At 44.7% G+C, this 24,657-nt stretch overlaps 1 protein-coding gene across 2 annotated transcripts; it reads left to right on the top strand.

The window, feature by feature from the left end:
- The first annotated feature begins 869 nt into the window (after window positions 1-869).
- On the top strand, window positions 870-22,391 carry si:dkey-178e17.1 (tricarboxylate transport protein B, mitochondrial). Of its 2 annotated transcripts, XM_048996830.1 has the most exons (9): window positions 870-1,241; window positions 9,781-9,888; window positions 10,823-10,922; window positions 16,262-16,400; window positions 17,480-17,564; window positions 17,967-18,071; window positions 18,666-18,781; window positions 19,020-19,093; window positions 19,516-22,391. In XM_048996830.1, the coding sequence occupies exons 1-9, from the start codon at window positions 1,130-1,132 to the stop codon at window positions 19,628-19,630; spliced, it is 954 nt and encodes a 317-aa protein (XP_048852787.1). In that variant the 5' UTR covers window positions 870-1,129; the 3' UTR covers window positions 19,631-22,391. The 2 variants fall into 2 exon arrangements, with proteins under 2 accessions (XP_048852787.1, XP_048852792.1); XM_048996835.1 differs by lacking the exons at window positions 870-1,241; window positions 9,781-9,888 and adding an exon at window positions 9,899-10,005.
- The last annotated feature ends 2,266 nt before the right edge of the window (window positions 22,392-24,657 follow it).

Here is a 24,657-nt window from a genome sequence, read left to right as displayed (position 1 = left end):
GCCTGTGTGTCATCGAGTGCATATATTACAGGGGGTTCTCATCTGAATCTTTTCTCCCTGTTATTTAAACTTTTTTTATACAGGGGCGTTGTGCCGAGGTTAAAATGGCTGCCTAGAAAATTAAATAAAATGTGGTGTTGAATACTGTTTATATTTCACTTAACTTCGCCACCTAAACCTGAACAGTAACCGGTCCGGTGTTACAGCAGAAGAATAGTTGCTAAATATTTCCGGGGGATGAAGTTAGAAAGCGCACTCCTCCATTTTGCGCTAACCTGTACACAGCCCTCACATGGTTATTTCCCCCCAACAAACGTTGCGATCTTACTGATATCTGGATCGCACACTCATTTACCAGAGCTGTAAGAAAATAAATCGCATAGCTGTGCTTGTCTGTTATTTATATTTATTTGTTTGCTTATTTCTTTTTCGTCACGGAATGGGAATCGCGAAAGGATCACGAAACAAGACCTTTAGGTTACGGTAATCTAATCAATAAATAAATATGACAGATTTATGCCGAATTTTCGGACTGTACGGATTAACATGCAATTCATATGACTGAAGGTGTGCAACTTGGTATTACAGCTGGTCTCATATTAGGTGGAACGTCTAAGCGCCATATATATTTTTCGTAACTTGCAAAATTGAATTATCCATAAAGCATTCAAACGCATTTATGCCTCTGGGGAAGGAATATTACATTATTCGCGATATATTTTTCTTTTTAGGCGACATATATACGAATTCTTCATCCAGCACTACTGTGCTGTTAAGGGATTGCGTCAGTCTACCTTAAAGTGAGATTCTTCTTTGTTAAGGATGTGACGCTCCGCCCTGCTCCGCCTCGAAAGGGGCCGGAACCGGAGCGCCCATCCGAGCCGCTGGGCGTCCAGCGGGGCGAGCGGAGCCGCTGTCAGGAGTTGCGAAAACAACCGGATCGCAGACGGTTCCCGTGTTTTTGCGCTCCTCTGCCATCGTTATGCTCATTTAGCTTATTTCCCGTCGCCTTCCCACCTGTCCGCGCTGCTCTTTACCCCAACTAGTAATTCAAAAGCCACATTGACCAAGAAGAACCGTATTTTTTATGTTACTTAGTTGTAATAAGTTGTAAGTTTAGTTTACAGATATGTCAGGGAATCCCGTGTTTGTCAGTCACTTTCACAGACCGCAGTGTTTGGCGGCTGCCGCTCCGGGAGAGAAAGCAAAATTAACTCATCCGGGTAAAGCGATCTTAGCGGGTAAGTTTGTATTTTTTCCGCTGTTTTTTCCTCCGTCGCCGAGCAGAAACGCGCTGACAGCCGCGATCGCCGTCCGCCTCCGCCGCCCGTGCGTTTATACCTCCCCTCTCTAGCATGCGAGGTTTATGCCTGCCATTTCCAACAGCAAACATCGTTCATTATTTCCCTCCTTCTGATCGCTGTCAGACACGCTCTTAAGATCTTCCGCTTATTACATTAATAATGACTTTCACCGTGGGGCTGAACTTCACCGAGTTACACCGGAGTTTGCTATCCATTGTAACTGTCGAAGAGTTTGTTCGGCTAGTCGATCCAGTACCAAGGTTCAGGTTTTTATCGTTGAAGTCTCAAAGGTAAACAACATTAAGGAAATTTATTTTTAAACCTTTTATTTCTTTCACGGATGCATTTGTATAGTTTAACTAAGTGCTATAATGTTCATAAAATTGACATTCATCTGAGACATCTTTTTTCCACACTTACCGAGGTAGCTATTTATTTTTCCTTAAGCTCTTTAAGAAATATGACATACATTCCCTGGCATCATCTAACAACTTATCTGGGGGGGCTGGAGCTTATGCCAGGCAGCACAGGCCACACCCTAGGTGGGATGCCAGTCCCTTTCATAATTATACACCGCGGGCAATTTGGAGACACCACTTAGCCTAACTGCATCTCTTTGGAGTGTGGGAGGAAACCTACATTACATGGAGAGAACATATTTTGTATGTGTGTATATATATATATATATATATATATATATATATATATATATATATATATATATATATATATGTTACCGTAATCTTTGGTGATGTCGTGAAATTTAAGTACAGTGTTTTGTTGCTCCGAGGATCACTGAGCAGTTTTCTAGATTTACAGCATTCCCCCATTCCAGGACTGATGATTTTTCTCAAGAAGAATGTATAAAGTGTTCTGCACTAACGATCGCACTGATGTCGTGTTCCTCAATGACAGGTGTCTCAAAGTGTTATTAAACAGCGTCTGAGTCGAGGCAAGTATGGGTCCGGGCATGGACTGTTTCTGGGACACGTCTCTTGCTCTCCAGAGGCATGCTCACCTGGCAAAGAAGGTCCTCAAGAGCCTGCCTCTCTCTCTGCGTCTGTGTGTGTGTGTGTGTGTGTGTGTCTGCGGTAGCTGAAGCCATTCTGTGGCCAGTTCCATTGTGCATCGTGCTTTCTTCTGTGGGTCAAAGATTTACACCTGTTTAGTGACCCACATGACCAGGCAATGACCATGTTGTTTTGGCCGGAATGCAGAACCTCCTGAGGAACAGGGGGCGGAATGCAGGTCTTCGTGAATGCGGCGTGCTGCATGCAGTTTTGCTGTTTCTCCCTCGTTGCTGCCTGTTGTTTACTGGGAGGGTGATTGGCAGAACATTACCGGTTGCGCCCTGACTTAAGTGATGGTTGCTCTGCTACTGGTTTCATTCCCTCCCACCCTGATAAATATATGGAAGCCGATTAAGGGGTGTAGTGTCAGTTCTACAGAAAGACCAAAGTGACAAAACTAATGTGTGACAGTGTCATCTAAGCTCCGCAAATTCGCCTAAAAGATCATATTTATTTTTTGTTATTTTTGTGTGATTCATTATATATGTAATATAGGTAGTTAACTACAAGTATAGATAGATATGCATAGGATGTATGTGAGTGCAGATCAGTGGAATACAGTGGGATTTGCAGGCCGGCTCTCCACAGCCAGCTGAACCTGAAATTCCTCACTGCCCGACCCTCAGGCTGGGATTCTAGGCAGACAGTACTTTAATTCTGCTCTAGCCGCTCTTTCCTGTTTGGCAGCTTTTACGCTGCCACTGGAAGCAAAGAAACCCACTGGGGAAAGGTCACTGCTCGTACGGCGGATGTGACAGAGTGCCTCTTAGTGCATTTTCCCCTTTCATAGTGGCCACAGCGTGACAGTCACATCAGGGTCACTTTCAGCCCTAACGTTCAGCTGCGTCCCTACACTGGGCTGCTGGTCAGAGGAGTGTTAAGTTATTGTCCTCGGAATTAGTTTTTGTCCCTTACAGTGTTATGAAATAGTTTAATGAGACGGTCTTAATAGTCTGGGGCAGGGTTTGAAACATTACGCTTCAGGGCTGCGGTGTCACGGTTATGTGCAAATGCATGATTTATAAGTTTGTGCTGTTTGCTTGCGTAGTGCGTAGATGCGCGTAGGACTGTTTCCATCCTGAAGCCCCAGGCCGGAAAGACCTGCTTCTTTGCAGGGCCCTGCACCATGCCAGCCGTGGCCTTTTCATAGACCAATCACAATTTGGGTTGGGCTCCTGTCAGCCAATCAGGGCTGAGGGATCGAATATTCATGAATGGCTCCACTACCTTCTGACACTTCTGTTGGAAATAGAGCTGCATTATGTATTTTTTTTTAAGTGTACATTTTGTGAACCTTGCACTTTCTTCACACTTCCTTCACACTGAAATGAACTGGAATCTCCAATCCATCTTCACCGTTAATTTATTGCATTTCAGCTGATTCAAACTCAGATGCTGGCCTAAATCTGCCTGAGTGAGCAGGCCTGGCCCTTTCTGTCCCTTACAGGTCACTGAGTGATTGAAGCATTGAGATAAACTGAGTGCTAAAGTCCAGGCAGACGGTGCTTCACGCTGCACAGACCTTGAGCTCAGACCCCCCCTCTCTCATACTGCCTCCTGCCCAGATTAACTGGGCCCATTGCCAGACAGCCATTAGAATGGGAGTCGCTCCAGGAGGTGATGCATCAGAAGGCCACGTCAGTTTCATTTAAGATGCTCCAGCAGGCTGGTTGTGACTCTGCGCAGTTAGGGGACGTTACTCTCTAACAGTGACGTTATTTGCTGGATGCACATCACGGCATGTATCGGGGCAGGGTGACTGTTTAATCAGTCGGCCTGGGGGCTGTGTACCGCACTGATAAAGTTGAGTGAAAAGAGAGTCGGCCTTTGCACAATAGATGTTGCTCAATGGAGGCAGTGTGTCAGTGATGTAAACGGCACAATGGAGGCAAGTTCCGGCAGTGACTTGGTGTCTCTAATCACGGAGCTCATTCAATCAGTCGGCCGAACCCACAGGCCCTGGATTCTTCATATGCTTCATAGGGCTGAGCAGGATCCCCTTCTGGCCTGCTGCTTGGTGGGGGGCACTGTCATTCACATCTGTGTGCAAATGCATGATTCGAATTCATACAGCATGCTCTGTTGATAAGGCACTTTTGATTTTTGTAGCTTCATATCATGTTGTAATTGAACATTTGTCATTTTTACTTAAGGTTAATGGCTTATGTCTCAATTATAAACAACTTGGGGGTGGGCAATCTTATCTGCAAAGGACCGGTGTGTATGCAGGTTTTTGGGGTAACCTTTAGGTCAGCTGTTCAAACAAGGGGTGAGGACTCTTCAGCCAATCAGCCCTTTAATTAGTAATCTAATTAGGGAGTTGCAGCAAAAACCAATAGCCCTTTCTGGATAAGATTGCCTATCCCTGGCTTAGACTGGTCAGTGAGTGGGCAGGTGCTATTTAGCCTCAGATGGGTGGCAGCTTCTCTGTCGCTCCTTGGACTCGCTTGGACTGTGTGTAACGGATTCAGCCTTGCGGGTCAGACGTGGCAAAAATCAATGCAGCTGCTGACTAGCTTGTTCCGAAAGGGGTGTTTTACAGCCCTAAGGAATGACATTACAGCCTTGCGTATCACTTTAGGCTGAATGTGGCTTGAGAGAGGTGATGTGCAGCCTGCCTGTGATTAAAGACGAGGAGGCGCACATAGCCCTGGGTTCAATGGACAGCCTGGCCATGATTAAAAACGAGGAGGCGCACGTAGCCCTGGGCTCCGTGGACAGCCTGGCGGTGATTAAAGAGGAGGAGGCGCACATAGCCCTGGGCTCAATGGACAGCCTGGCCATGATTAAAGACAAGGAGGCGCACGTAGCCCTGGGCTCAATGGACAGCCTGACGGTGATTAAAGACAAGGAGGCGCACGTAGCCCTGGGCTCAATGGACAGCCTGACGGTGATTAAGGACGAGGAGGCGCACGTAGCCCTGGGCTCCGTGGACAGCCTGGCGGTGATTAAAGAGGAGGAGGCGCACATAGCCCTGGGCTCAATGGACAGCCTGGCAGTGATTAAAGAGGAGGAGGCGCACATAGCCCTGGGCTCAATGGACAGCCTGGCAGTGATTAAAGAGGAGGAGGCGCACGTAGCCCTGGGGTCAATGAACATCCTGGCCGTGATTAAAGACGAGGAGGCGCACATAGCCCTGGACTCAATGGACAGCCTGGCCGTGATTAAAAACGAGGAGGCGCACATAGCCCTGGACTCAATGGACAGCCTGGCCGTGATTAAAAACGAGGAGGCGCACGTAGCCCTGGGCTCGCAGTCCTGACCCCTTTTGGCTGGCGAGTGCCGCTTGGATGAGGTTTCTCTCCCTGGAGGTCCTGGACCAGGGTCAGCTCTCACCTAATTGCTGCTTTTCCGCTCCCTGCTCTGCCTGCTTTACCTTTGGAAGATAAAGCCTGGCTACAAGCAGGAGCGCTTTCATTATCTGCCCCCCCTGAGGGTCGGGATCCGGCACGTCCTGGGGACCGTGCTTAACTGTGTGGGAAACAGCCAGTGAGGTGGCAGTTAAATAGCTAAAACAACCTGGGGAACAGCATAAACTCTTAGTACCAAGAAAGAAAGTAGAAATTTGCACGTCCTCTCAGAGCTCAGGATCCCCGTGTCAGCGTTGCTGTCTGTGGACGAGCTGTATATAAAGCTCAGTGTTGATGCTGCTGCTTCATAGTGGGTCACCCCCCCCCCCCCCCCCCCCCCCCCCAGGTAGCATTGCACTCGTGTAACAGAGAGGGGGGGGGTCGGTGTAGCCCTGGTAGCTGGCTCCGGACCCGCCTGCAGTTTGTAAGGCTTTTCAGCTTTTCGATAGTTACGCGCTCAAGTCAAAGGCAGCACAAGCAGCGAACTTTAGAGTTTGAGCTCGCTGCCAAAATGCAGATGCTTGCCTTTATTTGTCTGGTTGTGGACCTTGACTTCCTGCACGTTAACTTTCCCTGGGGGGTGGGGGAAGCTCAGGGAGTAGACAGAGAGACCGGAATTTCTCTGCTGCACAGAATACCTGTCAAACCTGTGTGAATGTGAGCCCTACAATGGACTGTCCCCGCCTGTTACCCTCAGCTACTTTATGCTTATTTTACAATTTTGCTTATATAGCCAATATTATCATTTTAACTTTTATGTTTCATTTTTGAATTGCGGCCCTGCCTGTGACTAAGCATGCAAGCTTTTATTAAGTTTAAACAGGGTTACAGTTTGCTTTAATTTATATAAATAAGAAATATTTAATTTCAAACAGCCCAGTGCGCCAACAAAAACGTCACATGATGTGTGTGTTACCCAGAGGTGATGCAATAATTTGTAAGTGTTCATCTTAGTTTAGGTTGTAGTATTTTTTTTAATTGTAGTAACAATTGTAGAAGCATGATAAAAAGATCTAAAATCAGGTTTGGGCTGCATTTTTTGTAAATAGCCAGAAATAACTCATGCTGCATGAATTAACATCGCTGACTCGTTTACTGTATCCATAACTGACCGTTTTTTGGAATTTATCCTGGATTCACCCCTCTAATGAAGAGCTTTAATTAAAATGCTTACGTATGGGTGGTTTGTTGGGATTCTCCCAGGAGCTTACGTCAGGAACCCTGGGTGAACTGCAAAGTGTAAAGAGCAGGTCTGAACTTGATTAATGGGCTGTTGTCTTAATGGGAGAGCAGGCGGGCGGCTGGTTATGTTGGGAAAATCAATCCTGCTCTTACTACTTTAGTTTATTTCAACAGGACTATTGATTGAAAGGAAGTGAACTGTGTCTGCCTCTGTCTGCCTCCGTCTGTCTGTGTGTCTCTCTGTGTGTCTGTCTGTCTATGTCTCAGTGTCTGTCTGTCACTGTCTCTGTGTCTGTCTATCTCTGTCACTGTCTCTGTGTGTCTGTCTGTCTGTCTCTGTGTCTGTCTGTCTGTCTCTGTGTCTGTCTGTCTGTCTCTGTGTCTGTCTGTCGTCTGTCACTGTCTCTGTCTGTTTGTCTCTGTTTGTCTCTGTGTCTCTGTCACTGTGTCTGTGTCTCTGTGTCTGTCTGTCTATGTCCCTGTGTCTGTCTGTCTATGTCCCTGTGTCTGTCTGTCTATGTCCCTGTGTCTGTCTGTCTATGTCTCTGTGTCTGTCTATCTCTGTCACTGTCTCTGTGTCTGTCTGTCTGTCTCTGTGTCTGTGTCTGTCTGTCTGTCTCTGTGTGTCTGTGTCTGTCTGTCTCTGTCACTGTCTCTGTGTCTGTCTATCACTATCTCTGTGTCTGTCTGTCACTGTCTCTGTCACTGTCTCTGTCACTGTCTCTGTCACTATCTCTGTCTGCATTGATATCATGTCGTAGGTGCTGTATTTGTGGAGTTTCTGATCTGAATGTTACAGGTTCAAGTTTCAGCTTAAGTCGTATTTCCCCTGTTACGTATTTGCCTGTATAAAGGCATCAGATGTGTGTCTGCATTATGCAAAGTCTGCCAACCACATGAATGACGATCAAAAAACAGAACGTGTCTATGATCTGTAGCCTGCATGGCATGTCAAACCGGATACACGCAAAATTTGGTCATTTCATCTTTTCGTTGGGTTTTGTAATGCGGCATGATCACTGTTCTGTGTCTTAGGCCGTGATACTTACAGTATTTGGTAGTTCATGATAATATGATACTTCAGTCACATGTTTTCGCATAATGGGCACGTTTTTTTCTGGCATTGCGTGTCTGGGTAACAGGCATTCACTGAGCTAATCATCCTGCCGCTTCTTCTGGGTTTGTGCTCTTTCCTTGTGGATTTTGTGTCCCTGTCCTAAATTGTTTGTGTCTACATGAGTATTTGTATAAAATGACTTTTTCCATCTTTATTAAGGGAAAAAAACAATAGCTTGTGTTGTATACAGAGCAGCTGAAATGCATGTATGGGCAAAAGGTGATGTTTATTATTCACAGACAGATTTTTAACGGTATCATGTAACTGAGCCTGTGATGGGAGTTTAAACGGTTGATTATGTCAACTCACGAACTAGTCAGAACCCAGAATTTTGTTGTTTTGTCTTACTCAACCTGTTGTAAGTAAACCTTGCGAAACCAAAGATATTTGGTAATGAAGATTATACAGATGTTATTTGACAAACTGCATTACACAAACAACCTCAAAGGTCTTCAGTTTGTATTGGTCAATGCTTCCTATTGAGTCACAGTCACTGATTCTTTGACCACCCAACTGCCCATTACCCACCCAACGAGCTATTAGTCGTACAGACAGCCTTTGTCCGAAGGGCCAACTCCATTGGCCAGTGCAAAGTCAGGTCACATGATTCCTGAACAAGCCAATAGTCAGCCTTATTTCTGTTTGGATCTTTAATATCCCAAGTTGTTTTTCAAAGAGTGCAAAAGTTACACTTGAAGCTAGAAGCTGAATTTTAATCTTTGGATGCCAGTTGCAACACTTATCAGGTTTAAGGCAAAGTAGTTCCTTATTAACTATGGTAACTATTTACTGCCAAGGTTTGTTCTGGATGGTTAGAAGAGCTCACAGCCTAATCTATAACGTATCCCTGCATGTTCATTACACACAGGATGGTCTGTCTGATCCCACGTTGTTTTTTTCTGACTTGTGTAAATCCATGTATAAACAAACAAACAAATATATTAACAGGAGCATTCAGCTGGTTAACTAAATAATTCAAAATCACAGGAACAGTTTACATTATTGTTGTTGTTGTTGTTTTGGTCTTTCTGAATCTTCCATAGTTTTCCCATGTCTGTGTATCAATGCTCTGCTGTTAGTCTTCTAACTCCTCCCTAGATAATTTAGTTCAAAGTTGTGCTTCTGGGCCCATTTGTGCTGATTCAAAGCTGTCTGGTCCACTAGGGAGGCTTGGATTCTAAGCTAGCTGAGTTTCTGCCTTTGTTAGCACTGTGGCTGAGTTCATATGTCCAATATGCACATCTGTGTGCCATCATCATGGGGGGGCAGTAACTGGGAAATGCCGCCCTGCTTTTCTGTGGCATCACCACGGGGGGGGCAGTAACTTTTTAAATGTCCCCTGTTTTTGTGTGTCTTCATCACGGGTGGGGGCAGTAATTGGGAAATGTCTCCTAGTTTTGCGTGGCATCATCACAGGGGGGCAGTAATTGGGAAATGCCCCCTGCTTTTGCGTGGCATCATCACAGGGGGGCAGTAACTGGGAAATGCCCCCCGCTTTTGCGTGGCATCATCACAGGGGGGCAGTAACTTTTTAAATGTCCCCTGTTTTTGTGTGGCATCACCACAGGAGGGGCAGTAACTGGGAAATGCCCCCCGCTTTTGTGTGGCATTACCACAGAAGGGGCAGTAACTGGGAAATGCCCCCCGCTTTTGTGTGGCATTACCACAGAAGGGGCAGTAACTGGGAAATGCCCCCCGCATTTGTGTGGCATCATCACAGGGAGGCAGTAACTGGAAAGTGCTCCTTGCTTTTGCAGGTGGAATCGCTGGAGGCATCGAGATCTGCATCACCTTCCCTACAGAGTACGTGAAGACGCAGCTGCAGCTGGATGAGAAGGCCAACCCTCCCCGCTACAAGGGCATCGGTGGGTGAGCTTCATGGCTGCCGATAGGACTCCACATTCTCTTTTTGTTGCCAATTAACAGAAGAAGTACCAGCTAGACTGTGTCAGGCCAGCAGGTGCCCTAGTGATTAACCAAAGGTTAGTCCTTCACTGTACCTGGCAGATATGCGTTATTTTCTTTTTGAAATGTGATCTGAGTCAGTACTGTCATGTGATTAAATATGTACTTTGTAGGAGTGGTGAAGTTATTCAGCATATCCTTGATTTTTCAGCGCTCCCCAGAGTGCTATGTAAAGGTGGTAAAGGTCTTTATTTGTGGCCCCCAACTCTAGGAGTTTGAAACTCAGGTGTTTGTCTGCAGCGCATTTTATTCGCACGCTAACAAATAATCCTCATTAGCGCACCCCAGGCAGAGCTTGCTAACCTGATCTCCTGCAGCCCCTCCCTGCGTCGTTCATCCTCTTTGATCAGCCGACGGTTCAGTTGTCTAAACTGGACGTGCTTTGACCCTCTCTGTGAGTCATGTGACCTGATTGGCAAACATTAGCTGCTGCTGAATCTCTGTCCCAAAACCACAAAGTGCTTCACTGCGGAAGCAGAGGAAGGGTAGTGATCAGTGGCTGTAAACAAACTCTGCGTCTCTCTGGGACTTTACCTCGGCTTTTAATGAGACAGCTGCTGCTTGCGCTAATTACGCTGCACATGCCGAACAGTTACACACCAGTGTGTCCGTAAAAGTGGGATTGCATAAATATTAAACACGGAGAAGAGGTGAAGGTAATTCAGAGTGAGACTCTAGGGAAAGTTAATATGGTTTCAAAGGTTTGCACATACAGTTATCTATGATACTTAAGATGGGGGAGAGGTATCCTCCTTATGCAGCTCACCTCTTTCCTTAAGCAGCGCTGCCTGTAACCGCTATGGATTCTAACGCAGTACTGGCTCTCTCCTGCAGGGGACTGTGTGAAGCAAACGGTTCAGGGCCATGGCGTTAAGGGGCTGTACAGAGGCCTCAGCTCGCTGCTCTATGGCTCCATTCCCAAGGCTGCTGTCAGGTACCTGCCGCTCTTACTCCTCTTATGCTCCAATGTCTGCAGGTTCTTCTGTGATTCTGTTACTGCATACAGTGTCATGGTGGTTAAGGATGTGAGCTTGTGAACTGAAGGATGCCGCCTGTTCAAGTACCAGAAGCAGATCACAGATGATACCCTTGAGCAAGACGGTAAACCGGATTGATTCAGTAAAAAGATTCTGCCTTGTTTGAACCGGGTTTCAATTTTTGCCTGTGTTCGAAGGCCCCCTGCTGGGGAAACGGATTCATTGTTCCTTGATGGGAGCTGTCTAATCAATAAGGGTCTATATTATTCAGGTGGCTAGAAAATGCTGGTCGCCAATGGTGTGGATCAAACAGTTTGGGGGGGGGGGGGGGTGTCATCGCTGAGGGTGACCACATGTCAGGCGGACTTGCAGGTTATTGCTTTGGATAAAAGTTTACTAAGCAGCTATTCTGTGCTGAATTCAGCAGCAATGCAGGGAATCTGCATATCCTGGAATGTTCCATGTGTCCAGCAGATAGATCATAGCCTCATGTATGACACAGGACAGTGTGTGGCTTTGGTTGCCAGTTCATATCCCGTGTTCAGCAGAGTGATGTTACCATTGGAGCTTTAACCATTAATTGCCCCAGTGGCTGTCTGACTCTGTTTTCTCAGTTATTGTACGCCACTTTGGATAATAGCTTCTGCTGAAATAACTAAATGTGATGTAAAATATATAACGGTGAATCAGGCACACTGTGTGGGACCACTGAGTGGAGAGCGGGTCAGTCTGACTGTAGGTAAGTAACTGAGATCTAGGATTTTTTAAATAATATAAGAAGCTGCCCATTGGGTGACCTCTGCCCTCCTGATTGGGTCTGATTGGGTATTGGTTGCTCTGCCATTTGTAGCAGCTTGGCCTGGCAGTAAAGTCTCAGTATGAATTACTGGTCAAACACAGATAACAGAGGGGCCAGCAGGCTCAAATGTTTTTGGTTAAAATCGAAATGATCTCTCCCTGGTTTCAGGAGTCCTCGAGGCAGACTTGAGGTTCACTTTATTATGCCTTCCTTAAATTCATCTCTGTCTTTCTTTCTGCATCCAGTGATTTCTCATGGCTGGTCGTGAGACGGCGTCTTACCTTTACATGGAGCCGCTGTCTGCTTTTCTTTGACGTGTGGCCAATTAGAGACACCTTTGTGCTTGGCCTATCGCAGAGAAGCTCTCATTGTCGCTGAAAGTCTCTATTCCTGGAGCTCCAGAGCAGACAGGTGCACTAAGTGTGACGCATCTCCTCAACCTCCCTACTGACAGTGATGGCCCTGGTATTAAGGTCATTCCCACGGAGCAGAATTCTCCTGTAATTTGCATCGTGTAGCATCTATGGAGAGTGGCGTCTGAAGCTGACAGTGCAAGTCTAGAGAAATCCTCAAGGTCCCTCTCTGTTTGACCTTACGACAGGGTGGCTTTTGGACATGTATGACAGCTAGATGAGAATCGCCATTCTGTCAGTCAAGGCCGTCATGCACCTCTTGGGGGAGGTGCTGTTTGATGCTGAGATATTAGCTGGCTCATCAGCCAATCAGAAGCCCAGTGTGACATCAGGGTGTGGAGTTAATCCTGTGAGATGGGAGGAGCATGAAGGTCCTCCGCAGCTCTCGGCTGGTCCACTGTATGCCCGATTTGTTTTATGTCTGGTGCGCCTTGAATGCTTCCCTCTTCCTCTTAATATCGTGAGTGCTGTGTTGCACAGTGGAAACTTCTTCATTAACAAAAAGCACTTAAGCATCGGTGGAAGAACACTTCAGATACGCTTATCATATCAATGAATTTATTTCATGGGGGGAGTCGATAAAGGACCTCTCTGTGAAAGAGGACCGTTAGGGGCAAGGCAGCAAAGATCCCATGCACCACCCCCCAAAGCTATCACCATGTTCCCCAGATAGTCAGCCCCAGACAGCCAATCCCCCCCCCAAGCCCCACCTCCATGTCCTTCAGGCATGTTCTCTCTCAGGATTAATGAATATCTCTCCAAGGCGAAGAGAACCTCCTCGACAGTCTGTCCAACAGCACATTACACAGAAGCCATATAAACGGACAGCCATAACCCAGTGACAGATTCCCATAAAATAAAAGCCTGTCCCAGTTGCCAGTGAGGGTAGAAATAAGGCTGGCTTCCCGATGACCCCCGCATCGGAGGAGGCCTGCCAGCTGGTCTGCCCTCCTTGAAGAAAGCCATGGCAAAGTGCTGGGGCTGAGGTGCCCTGGTGCCTCCGTCTCCCTCTTTGGCTGATTGGATGAGATCTCTTTCCCTCATTAGCTGATTGGACGCCTGCTGGGGCAGCCATAGAGCAGGGTGACCTTGTAGAGGGCGCTCTAATGGAGGGACATTCATTAGATATTATTAGATTAGATACTGTTACTCATCTAGAATTGGCATCTAGCCCAAGCACGGGAAGAATGAATGTGCTGGCTGCAAAGGAAGTTGGCACTTTTGGTACCCAGGATGGATTTTATTTATTTATTTTTTTTTAAAACTTGATTTTCCTATTTATAGATTTTCCATAAGTGTTTTTTTCTAAATTGCTTGGTGCTGTGTACAGCTGATTTGCACACTCAGGAGTAAATAAACATTTTGTGTATAGTAATGATGTATGCAGTGTGCCAACCAAAGTAGTCCACTGGCTTTCCCAGCTGAGCTCACCTCCATTATTGCTCAGCATCCTTGCGTTTGTGTAACTGGCTGCTCTCGGTGGTGTGGTGTCTCGGGGTGACTCCTGCCCTGAATCTTTGTGAAGTTTGAATCTTCTGCTTTTGTCTGTTGCCATAGCATGTCTGTGTGTGTGTACGTTTCTGCTCTGTGACTGGCCTGGCAGCCTGCCTGGTGCCCTGTGCTTTGAATGGATGGATGGATAGATGGATAGATGGATGGATGGATGGATGGAGCTGTACTGTACCAGTAGCTCTGCTGTCAGATCTACATGTGAGCCAGGCCAATTCAGATGAGCTGCTCACTTCAAACCAGCCAAGTTCCCAGCTGTAACTATGGGATGCCCCGTAGCTGTCAGGGTGGAGATGGCTGCATCACTCTAAACGTCGCTCAGTCCATAACTCGCCACCTCGCAGTGCTGTTAATGGCTGCTTGACCAGGTGGCACCAATTAATCTTCTGCTTAGAGACACTTCATATCTGTAAATCCTCCCTGCTTTAATAACTAGACAGCCTGGTAGGAAATGGGGAATTTGTACATTAAGGGTCTGAATTATGAAGCTGTTTGTCTTTGAGTGATGTTATTCATTATATACAGGGTAGTGAAATTGCCAATATGAATGCAATTAAATCACCATTGAGTATGGGGTGTCACGAGATCTCGCGATATTACAACATGACTAGATTTCTCGTCAGAGTGAAAAGCGGTCTCGTGGAGGCGCATAAGTCAGTCTTTGGTCTTCCATCTGAAGTATTGTGTCCCGGAGGCTCATGGGTAATGTAGTTTTGTATCTGCAACATCAAGGTCCTGTTGCGTGAATGCCAGAAGGAGTTGGGAGATCGAGATGCTTGAGAACACAAAACGGAAAGTACTGTCGGAGGAGAAAAAGCTTAAGAGTAAAAATGTGTTACACGGTGATGGAGAGGAACAGAAGAAAAGGCGTAGTATGAATCCTGATTTATATCTTGTGTCCCTTCATCTCATCTCCATAGATCTACAGGCCAGAAGTGTCAGTCTGAGTGCCGTGATGGAGGCTCGGCATATTTTATGATCCTGTGCAGTGGAGAGAGACTCCACAAACAGCTGTCAACTGAATAAAAGCACGAGGTTCCCAGAGGCAGACGACAGATGCCGAATGCTAATTGGTTGCAGGAAAAAAAAGCAATAACTGTCAGTACTGCAGTGACAGCGTACGCTGAGGCTCTCAAGAAGCGGCAAACAAGATGCGGTACCTAAAGACCAGACCAACTGCTCTTCGCTTCAGTCGCCACCATAATTCAGCCAGAGCTATAAATAGATGTTGTCAGCGTTTTACTTCCTGTTTCAGACTCTTCAAAGCAACGGCAGGAATGTGAGGAGAGCTGGGTAGCGGCTGGCAAGGAGTGGGGAGAGCCTCTCGCATCACAGCACAGCTCACGCTCGTTAGTCGTTAGCTAGTGGCATTTCTATACCAATTAAGTGGGCTAGTGTGCAGCGCAGTAGGCTTGGGGTGTGTTTCTGTTTCCAGAAGAGTGATCATGTCACCTTTGGGCCTTAGAGCTTGGCCTTTAACCCCAAACTGTCGTCACCTAACTATATGAATAAAAGCGTCTGCTGATTATTTACATGAAAATGTATAAAAAAGTACTCTGGGACAACTGGAGGGTATTCCATGAAACAGGATTTCTCAGTTAGCTGGGTTGACTTAAGCTAAAAGTGATGATTGTCCAATAGGAATGTTCCATACCTAAACTCTGATTGGACAGTCATAAGTTCTGGCTTAAGTTAACCAAGCTACCTCCGAAATCTTGCTTGGTCACCCCTCAGGTGCAAAGGCTGTTTTTCCCCACAAGACCACTATCTTTATTCCTTTGTCATTTTATTTGTTACTTTCAGTGTTCCTCTATCACCATTTTGATTTTCTTTTAAAACTCATTTTCATAGCTCTGTCAGCGTGTTCTCCTGCTCTGTAGGCCATTCTTCTCCAGGATTTTGCTTTTAAAAGTTTAAAGTCGCACAAGGAATGTGGTGCAGCACCAAAAGTAACTTCTGTCTGTCATTTTCATTTCATGATTTTCAGCAAAGAAGTAATTATGTGTCAAATGAGGTCATATGGTTAGTTTGTGGTCTGGGAGTCTGGGGCCGAGTCGTGGATCAGTCTGAGCCTGCAAGAGTCGCAAGTAGCTGGGGACTTCAATCTGTAGCTGAGAGGAAATTGCCTGGTTCACTGGAAGCTAATTTATTGGTTGAAAATGCAGCTTTGATTTGGCGAAAACAGTCACACATGAGAAGGAATACAGAGATACACCCTGTAGCAGGGCTGTGACTTCAGTTATTTTTGGTTTGTGGAGAATAACATTTATTCACCCTAGTGAGAAGTACTGAGATCCTGCCATCAAACCCATTCATCAGGTGCAGATTCAAAGCGACACCAGGACTTGCTCTCTGATGTCTTTAAGGAAAAATGGAGCACAGTAGCAACAATGTCATATTAAAAAGTGATAGATGACACACTGAGGCAATAACCAGAGGCTGAAGCAAGGCAGGATCCATCTAATTCCTGCTCTTCCTGTTTCTAGCTGCAGGTGGCCCTTGTCTTGGGTCATTCCTGATGGCTGGAAATGTCCCAAAACCCTTTGGGTCACCCACGGCTGCTGTTTCTCGCCAGGTTCGGGATGTTCGAGTTTCTCAGCAACCAGATGCGAGACGAAGCGGGGAAACTGGACAGCACGCAGGGGCTGATTTGCGGGCTGGGGGCCGGTGTGGCTGAGGCCGTGGTGGTGGTCTGTCCCATGGAGACCGTGAAGGTAAGCAAGACCGAACTGGCCTTGGATGAGCACGCTTATCACACGTGCACGGGAATCTCAGACACATGCGCCCAAAGGCGTCCTGACATGGGCTGCATGATTCCAGATACAGACTAATCACTTTTTTTTTCTCACTCGGAAATGAGATTGAGATTTTCTCTTATGATTCCTGAGCAATTTTGGAATCTTGGTATCTTGCCTTTTTTGTTATAGTATTAATAATGATATAATTTTTCATTACAAATTGTCTTTTTAAATATGAGACAAACGATATCCAGAGATGCATGATATATCGGTAAACATACTGATATTGTCAAATAATATTTAAACTTTATCAATATTGTTAGTAGCACAAGAGCTATAGACACAGCTGTAAAATGTTGGAAATGATTGCATTGAAAAAGCAGCCATTTTCCGTAGTGGAGAATGAGGGATTTCATTGGCTTATGTGCCATTTATAGGAGGTGTCATAGAACCGGCCTGCAACATGTGTATGAATTATTATTATCATAATCTTTCATTTTGCGTTGAATGAAAAACAGTGTAATGTCATTCTGTTAATGCACGCGGACAGGCTGGGCAACATTCAACTATGAATCGAGATTGCGATGTAAAATAATCAATCATGTAGCCCTTGCTACAGATAAAAGGCGTCTGTAGGCCAGAATTTACACCTGAAAATGAGTATCTTCTTATTCGAGGTTTCACTGGCCCTAAACTGCCTCTTGCTGGGATAAACAGGACATTTAGGCCCAGCCTTTTGCTTTGTCATGCACTTTTAGAGAAGTCTTCCGTACAGAGATAGGAGCATGAAAATTTTCCGTGTAAAGTTTGTGGGCATATACATATATGTGCATGTGTGTGCGTGTGTGTGTATTTTCAGATTTAGAATCTATATTCGGCATCAAATATACTCAGATTCTTTTTAAAGCTATTTTGATATTTCAAAATAAGCACATTTAATCAGGAATGTGCCGAGCAACTGGCTTTCTAACTAGTAGGTCAGTGTCATATATTTAAGTTAAATCATGTGGAATTTATTATTAATCTAATAATGTGTGTAACCTTATGGGTTTCAGGTTAAATTTATACATGATCAAACCTCTGCTAATCCTAAGTATAGAGGATTTTTCCATGGGGTGAGAGAAATCGTCAGAACTCAAGGTAAGTAACATTTACCGTGCAGGTACCGCCATCTGCTGTCTATTTGGAGTAGTGCAGGAAACCCATTGCGCGTGGATCAAAATTACAATTTGCAAATTACAAAATATGCCTAAATTCATCTCTAGAAGACAGGTACTAAAAACAAGTCAGACACTTAAATACTAAATGAACATAATGACTAAATGCAAACAATATGCACATAATAGCCTGCTGTGTAACTTAAAACTATTTCAAACTGATAGCAAACCTGGTAACCCTTTATTCCTTTTCCTTTTAATTAATCAAGTCTTTTTTACAAAACTCTTTTTTGCTGTTTTATATTTGATATTCCAGTAAGTCAAGCAGGATGGTTTAGGTGCCTCGTATCTGTGCGTCTGATTGGCTGTGGATGCTCTTTTCCAGGCCTCCGGGGAACTTATCAGGGCCTCACAGCAACAGTGTTGAAACAGGGATCCAATCAGGCGATTCGCTTTTTTGTTATGACCTCTTTGAAAAACTGGTACAAAGGTTAGTGTCTCTGTATAGTGCTGTGGACTAATGACAATGTTAGTGTTTAACACAGGTGAAGTAAGACATTATGGTCTGAAACCTATATGCTGACTGAATCTGCGAGCATTTCAATGATGATAAAGTGATGATGCTTTTCTGGGTTAAATCAATCTGTGTACTTTGTTTGGCATGCTAGTCTGCTTTATATGCCAAGAACATTACATTATCTGGACTGGCAGTGCTGTCCTGTGCTTGATCCTTGGTTTATCTAAATGCTAATTATGAGCCAAGCGCGGAATATGCGTTACTGATCGAGAGCAGCACTGCATCGTTACCACTGAAATTACATGCTCCCTCTAATCACCTGTTTGCCAACAGATTATCCAAAGATGCAATTTGTATAGTAGATCAGGCACACTTAAGATAATCAGCTGAGGCAAAAGGGTTTGAATTATATTAAAGCCTATTTGTGGGAAAATGTTTTGGGTTTAATTTCCATACATCCCCGGTAAAGCCCTGCTCAATATCGGAGATGCCGTTGTGGTACCTGCTGCAGTAGATTGTTACCCTGCTTTGTTTATGCATGTAACTCCCTGATCTCCTGTTGCCTAGGTGATAACCCCAACAAGGCCATCAACCCAGTTGTGACAGGGGCATTCGGCGCTATTGCCGGGGCTGCCAGTGTTTTTGGCAACACCCCCTTGGACGTCATCAAAACCAGGATGCAGGTAAGAGATCCTACCAGCCTGTTTTGAGCTCAAAACACTGTCCAATCACAGTATACAAAAGGGGAATCTGAGTGTGTGTTTCTAAATATTCAAGCGGTTTAATTCTGACCTGTTCAATGTGCAGACTTTTTGATTGGCAACAGAAATGGGCGGCGCTTGAATTTTACTTACGTTAGACGTTTCTTAAGCTTGGTTGTGAGCTCAAGAAAATACCTGACATGGCTTCTTCTCTGCGCAGGGTCTAGAAGCCCACAAGTATAAAAGCACTGTGGATTGTGCTGTGAAGATCATGAGGCATGAAGGCCCAGCTGCGTAAGTGGGGAGGGGGTCTTTGGGGGAGCCTCTCTCTGGGTTGCAGACAGACAGGCTTCTGCGCAAAGAGATTCTTACTTCGGTACAGGGATAAAGAACTGTAATCAGCTCGGATATAGAGCTACTCTAGGGTGAATCTGGGCTGTAATTAACATATTTCTTAATTATATATACTCTTAACATGTGACTTATTTGATTAAGCTCACCTAAATTGCCTTTTTCGTAATTGTCGTGTCGTTTTATATGTTTGTCTGACAAACTCTGGCAGAGTCTATTAACATCTTCACTGTATCCATTCAGAAGGTTGAAGGGGCTCATCCCTGATGTTGTGTTCTGTTATATTTTAACGATTCGTTGTTGTGTCAGTCACAGTGTGATTGTGTTCCCGGCCCCCAAACGATGCCTTTTCCTGTCCCCCATAGCTTCTACAAGGGGACAATTCCCCGCCTAGGTCGCGTGTGCCTTGACGTTGCCATCGTGTTTATCATCTACGAGGAGGTGGTGAAGGTGCTGAACAAGGTGTGGAAGACGGAGTGAGGGGGAGCCCCGCTGACCCCACCCGGGGGGCCCTGGGTGGGGCATCTGGCGCTAGCAGTGTGGCAGATTAAAAACAACTAATTACTACATATGCCGTTGGCAGAGGTGACAGCCTGCGCCATACAGACACTCAGCGTGGAAAAAGCTAATGTACCTAATTTTGATGACACTTCTAAAGTGGAACCTTGTGTCAAATAGAACGGTGTCGCAGTTTTGCTGCATTTACTGTCGCAGTGTTTCCTCCAGCAAAGGCAGAGACGCAGTCTGTGCACTGGTGGTCATCACTAAACTGTGGGTCCAATGATTCATTTAATTTTGTGACCAAGATTCTGTGTAATAGTCTGTTCTAAGGTTAGAATTTTTTTTTTAATTTTTAGGTTCCTGAAATAATTTCTACCAAGCGGCTCATAACAAAGATAACTGTAAATGGTACTTTCAGTGGACAATGAACACGTTACAGACAAGTTAAAAGACAGTCCAGTAAAGCTGTACTTTAAAGTCTAAAACTCACCACTGCACCACATGAGAGGTTTATTAATTGCCAATTAAAAATGCCCTCAAGCCAAACTGCAGGCGGCTGTCAACTGATTAGGCTGTCATGTCCTCCGCATCCGGCCTGGAATTATAGCCAGGACCAAAGTCTGGTTCAAAATGCTAATCCTGCTAATGAGCATCGGAAGAAGCAAACGATGTCTCGCTCATCTTTGCTGTTACTTTGTGTATTTATTGTACTGGAATGATTTTAGCTCTCCTTCGGAAACATTTGCAACTTTACATGTGAGGTTAAGCTGCAGTTCACTGGCAGCAGGTGGAATTTAGCTACCGCTGTGAATTTTAATGATTGTGAGAACAGAGCCAAAAAGAAAAAGTAAAATATTCCTTACCTGTCATTTAGTTTTGTGCACAGGACTGACTACATGATGCATTATAATTATCCTGATGGCCCCCAGTAGCTCCAGTGTAATATCCACTGTTGGCTTAAGGCCAAAAGAAAAAATAAGACTTTGAACACCCATTACCTTAATTTTTTATGCTTTTACTGAAACACCAAAAACGTCACATCATGCCTTTTCGTTTGTCTTTATCGGAGCATCTTTAGCTTTACAGATGTGCCTCATATCTGGATTGATAGATATTATTTATTTTTATGAAAATAATGTATATCCTTCAGTCTCGTTCTACCTCTGTGCTCCTCCAAATATCTTAACTTGCCTAACATGAAGATCGCACCATTTCTCTGTGTTAATGAGTCCTGCCTATTCCCAGTCTTAATTCCAATTACCATACTTTCAGTGGAATGGAACACATTTTGTATTCGACCAAATTGTGTGTATGTGTGTGTGTGTGTATGTATATATATATATATATATATATATATATATATATACACACACACACACATATACATATATATATATATATAAAGTATATAGTGAATAAATACATATGTGTGTGAGTAACAAAAAGTACTATTACTTAAATCGGTTTGTGACATCATTCATAACTAATGAATACGTCAAATGGAGATTTTTTCCTTGACTAATGTAATAACTCGTTTTAGTGCCCATTTTTGTGTAAAAGAAAAAGTACCACTTTCAGAAAACTTGGTGAAAAATATGACAATAAAATTTCTTCCTGTTGGTGAAAGTTCATTTCCGTGATGCTGGGGTACTGAACCCATACAAGAATTATATATTTATATATAAGGTTCCAGCAATATTGCAGTAATGTCACAGTTACCGGAACGTTGTGTAGCAGCTGAGAGGTAACACCCTCACTTTCTGGGTGACTGATGTTGCTGCATGTACCTGCGTTTGAGCACTGAGCCTCTGCGACTGCTCGTATTACCTGCTGATGATGGATCGATCTGCTCTAATCCCTGTTAGAAAGGCATGTCACAGCTAGCCGTACATTCCAAGTATGGGGTCTGCAATGAAGCTGTAACAATGTGGGAACAATGGACTGATACTGATAAGGTTATTCCTGCAGCAAGTTCAAGCTGCGAAGCTTGATTTGTTTCTCAGCTCATAATTACCCCTAATCCTCAGCTGTGCTAGCCTCCTATACCCTCCCACCCCGCCCCCACCTGGCCACAACCACCATGTTACTGTCCAGTAGGTGGCAAGGAGGCATTATGAGCTGTTAGACAGCAACACTATAGGACCAGGTTTTTCATGGCGGGGGGGGGAGATCAAAAACAATGTTTTCCCAAGTGCCCATTCTGTAGCATTCTCTTATAATGCCCAAATTCCCATGATGCTTTGCTAGTGTGGCGTGTACGTAAACTGAAGTCAAGTTAGTGTCTGACCTGTCAGCTGACCTCAAAGACAAACATTTCCGCAGCTTCAGTGGGTGACCTTCCAAGCACCTAGCAACTGTCGCTTGAGCAGTATCTGCTGTTATTTTCTTGATTGTCGAATGTAGACTCCTGTTGACTGTTCAGTTTTACTGCCTAAGGTGGGTGTCAAAAGTGTCGTGTCTTTACTTATGTGCCATAGAAGGTATGTCATGCAAATGGATCTATAAACTGTGTGAGGAAAAATCAGTAGTAAGAATAAGAATGCTAATAATGTCTGGTGTATGGATATAGTGACTGTCCTTGAGCGTTGTAGACTGTCTGCGTTGTGAGCGTTGTAGACTTCTCGTGTGACCATTACCTTGCAATGTGCCAAACAGTGTGCCTATATCCGTTTAGAGTATATTTATGAACATCGGTGTCAAATGTCCTCTTAATAAATTATGAAATCTGAAAAATCTGAAATGCTCTGTTTCTTTGCTTGAGACCCGGATTTGGTGTAACAATGATTGTACAATCAATGATGAGGAGTTGCCTTCACCTGGGAGTTACTGTAGGTATATCGCCCACATTTTTACAAGGTTAGTTATGATGCTCGTAATCAAACTAACGGGATACTAGATAACATTCCTTTATAAATGTTAGGAATAAGCAAAACAGTCCGTTCTCAACCCAACAAGCGATAAATGTCGTTTGATGCTCTCACATCACCGCTTTGTTAGTCAGCTGATTGCTAGTCTGTCGGACACACACCTTCTTGGGGTTTCAGCTCTATAGCTTCCTGCCTTTATCCAGTATGCTGCCTGTACCTGTGAGAAAATAATATAGTGACTTAGAACTGCAGCTTTTCACTCAAATGTTTGCAGGGAAACATTTCCTTCCTTGGCCCCTGGGGATACCTCGATTCCTCCTTGAAGTCTGCATTCTTTATACAAGTGCGGAGTGAGAGCTCAACCCGCCCCCCCATCAACACCCTGGACCCTCATGGATGTTGAAATGCAGCCATGGGCCCCTGAAATGCCTTTGTACTGTTTCTCTTGCAAGTCAGATGCCAGCTCTCTCTTGTCATGGATTGTGGCCCCGTTGGTGATTGATGGCTCCCTTTGTCCCTACTGTACAATAGAGCTTTGTTTGAGGCCCACAGCCTGGCCAATCACAGGGTCCTGTCCCTGTTTGCTTGTATTCCGCCTTCAGTTTACATGTTCAGCTGTTTGGTTGCACACTGCAAGTTCTCCTTCCATTAATTAGATTTATTTACCAGGTGCCTCAATCCAAAGCAATGTTCACGTGAGAAAACAGGCTCAGCCAGTCTGCAGCAGCTGGGCTTAAGGGTCTTGCTCTGGGGCCCCACAGGAATATTACTCTGCCTGCCGCGGGATTCGAACCAGCAACCTTCAAATCACACACCTTCTGCTTTATTCCTTAATAAGACACGTGTCTCTTAAACACATGCCATTAATAATCTATGTAAGCCTAATTTATAATACTCCACAATCAATGGTATTTTGGATGCTTGGTTGACTAACCTATGGCGTGAACCCTCTCTTTGTTAAGGTCATTTAGCATTATCATTATCATTTCCACTGCTGTAATCCTTCATAGTGTCAACTATGACAGTATCATCACCAAACACACTGCAGTCATCGTTAACCATCTGGTCTTCATCTCTGTACCCTCTAACTGGACAATAATTGATTCCCGAAAGCCTGTCATTATACAGAGGAGGTGGAAATGTTGCTTGCAGTAGGCAGTGTGTGTTCAGGCGTGCCCCCTGTCAGTGGCTGGGTTAGCTCGCATCGCTGTCTTGAGAAAAGAGTGATTTCCCTGCATTCACGCTCTCCCACAGGCTTGTTTCCCATGTTTCGGTTGCCATTGAACAGTCAATCCCTTTCAAAATGTGATGTGAAACTCCAGCCTCCTGATGGAGATTTACACCACCCTAAACCACCGAGTGACCTGGCCAGCCCCTCCCGTGCCACAAAAAGCCACTGAAGGGGAAGCAATCGTATTGTTCAGAGCTGGGCTGCTTTCTGAACCTGGTATTCTGTCAACAGGGTAGACCTTCTTTCTGTGAGGGAACTGGATGCCATTGCATTCAGTTTGCTCTGGAATTGTAGTGTGTTTCTCCATTAAGTGTTTCTGCAGTCTGAGCATCTTATTCAGCAATAAATTTAAGTTTTAGCGTTAAAACTTGGTTTCTTTTCTAAATAATATGGCAGTTTAAGGACAACACACAACTTGCTATAACAAATGGTTTCTTTTAGCAGTTATGTAAAAGGGCTTGGATTACATGGGTGATGTCAAATATTATGAATGACTGATAGGACTGTCATCTTTGGAATTGTAATTGCTTGTTGCTGAGTGGCACAGTGGCCCTGTGGGTAACAGTGCTGCCTCCCACCTACAGGAATGGGGCTGTGACCCTGCACTGCACACACACTCAGGTTCTCCCTGAGTCATGTGGGTTTCCCCCCACAGTCCAAAGGCATGCAGTTCCACTGTTTGGTTGCCCTTGTGTTGGGCAGCCATCCCATTCAGAGTGTGCAGGTCCCCTGTGACCAGACGGTGATGCTTCCTTCATTACAATATAGCATAAACATAATAAAGTGCAAAGTTCATACTAACAAGTAATTATTAACTAAATAATTTCCTGTATAATCTCAAATTAAATACAATTAAAGGTGAGGTAATCGTTTTTATTTAACTTGTGTGGATAATGCAGTATATCTCA

This window comes from Brienomyrus brachyistius, chromosome 2, assembly GCF_023856365.1.
Source record: "Brienomyrus brachyistius isolate T26 chromosome 2, BBRACH_0.4, whole genome shotgun sequence".
NCBI lineage: Eukaryota > Metazoa > Chordata > Actinopteri > Osteoglossiformes > Mormyridae > Brienomyrus > Brienomyrus brachyistius.
This window is presented reverse-complemented; position numbering and strand designations above follow the sequence as displayed.

Coding starts and splice junctions, on each gene's coding strand:
- si:dkey-178e17.1 (XM_048996830.1), top strand. CDS start 1,130: ATGTCAGGGAATCCCGTGTTTGTCAGTCACTTTCACAGACCGCAGTGT. Junction 9,889..10,822: donor TCCCCGCTACAAGGGCATCG/GTGGGTGAGCTT, acceptor TCTCTCCTGCAG/GGGACTGTGTGAAGCAAACG. Junction 18,782..19,019: donor TCATCAAAACCAGGATGCAG/GTAAGAGATCCT, acceptor TTCTCTGCGCAG/GGTCTAGAAGCCCACAAGTA.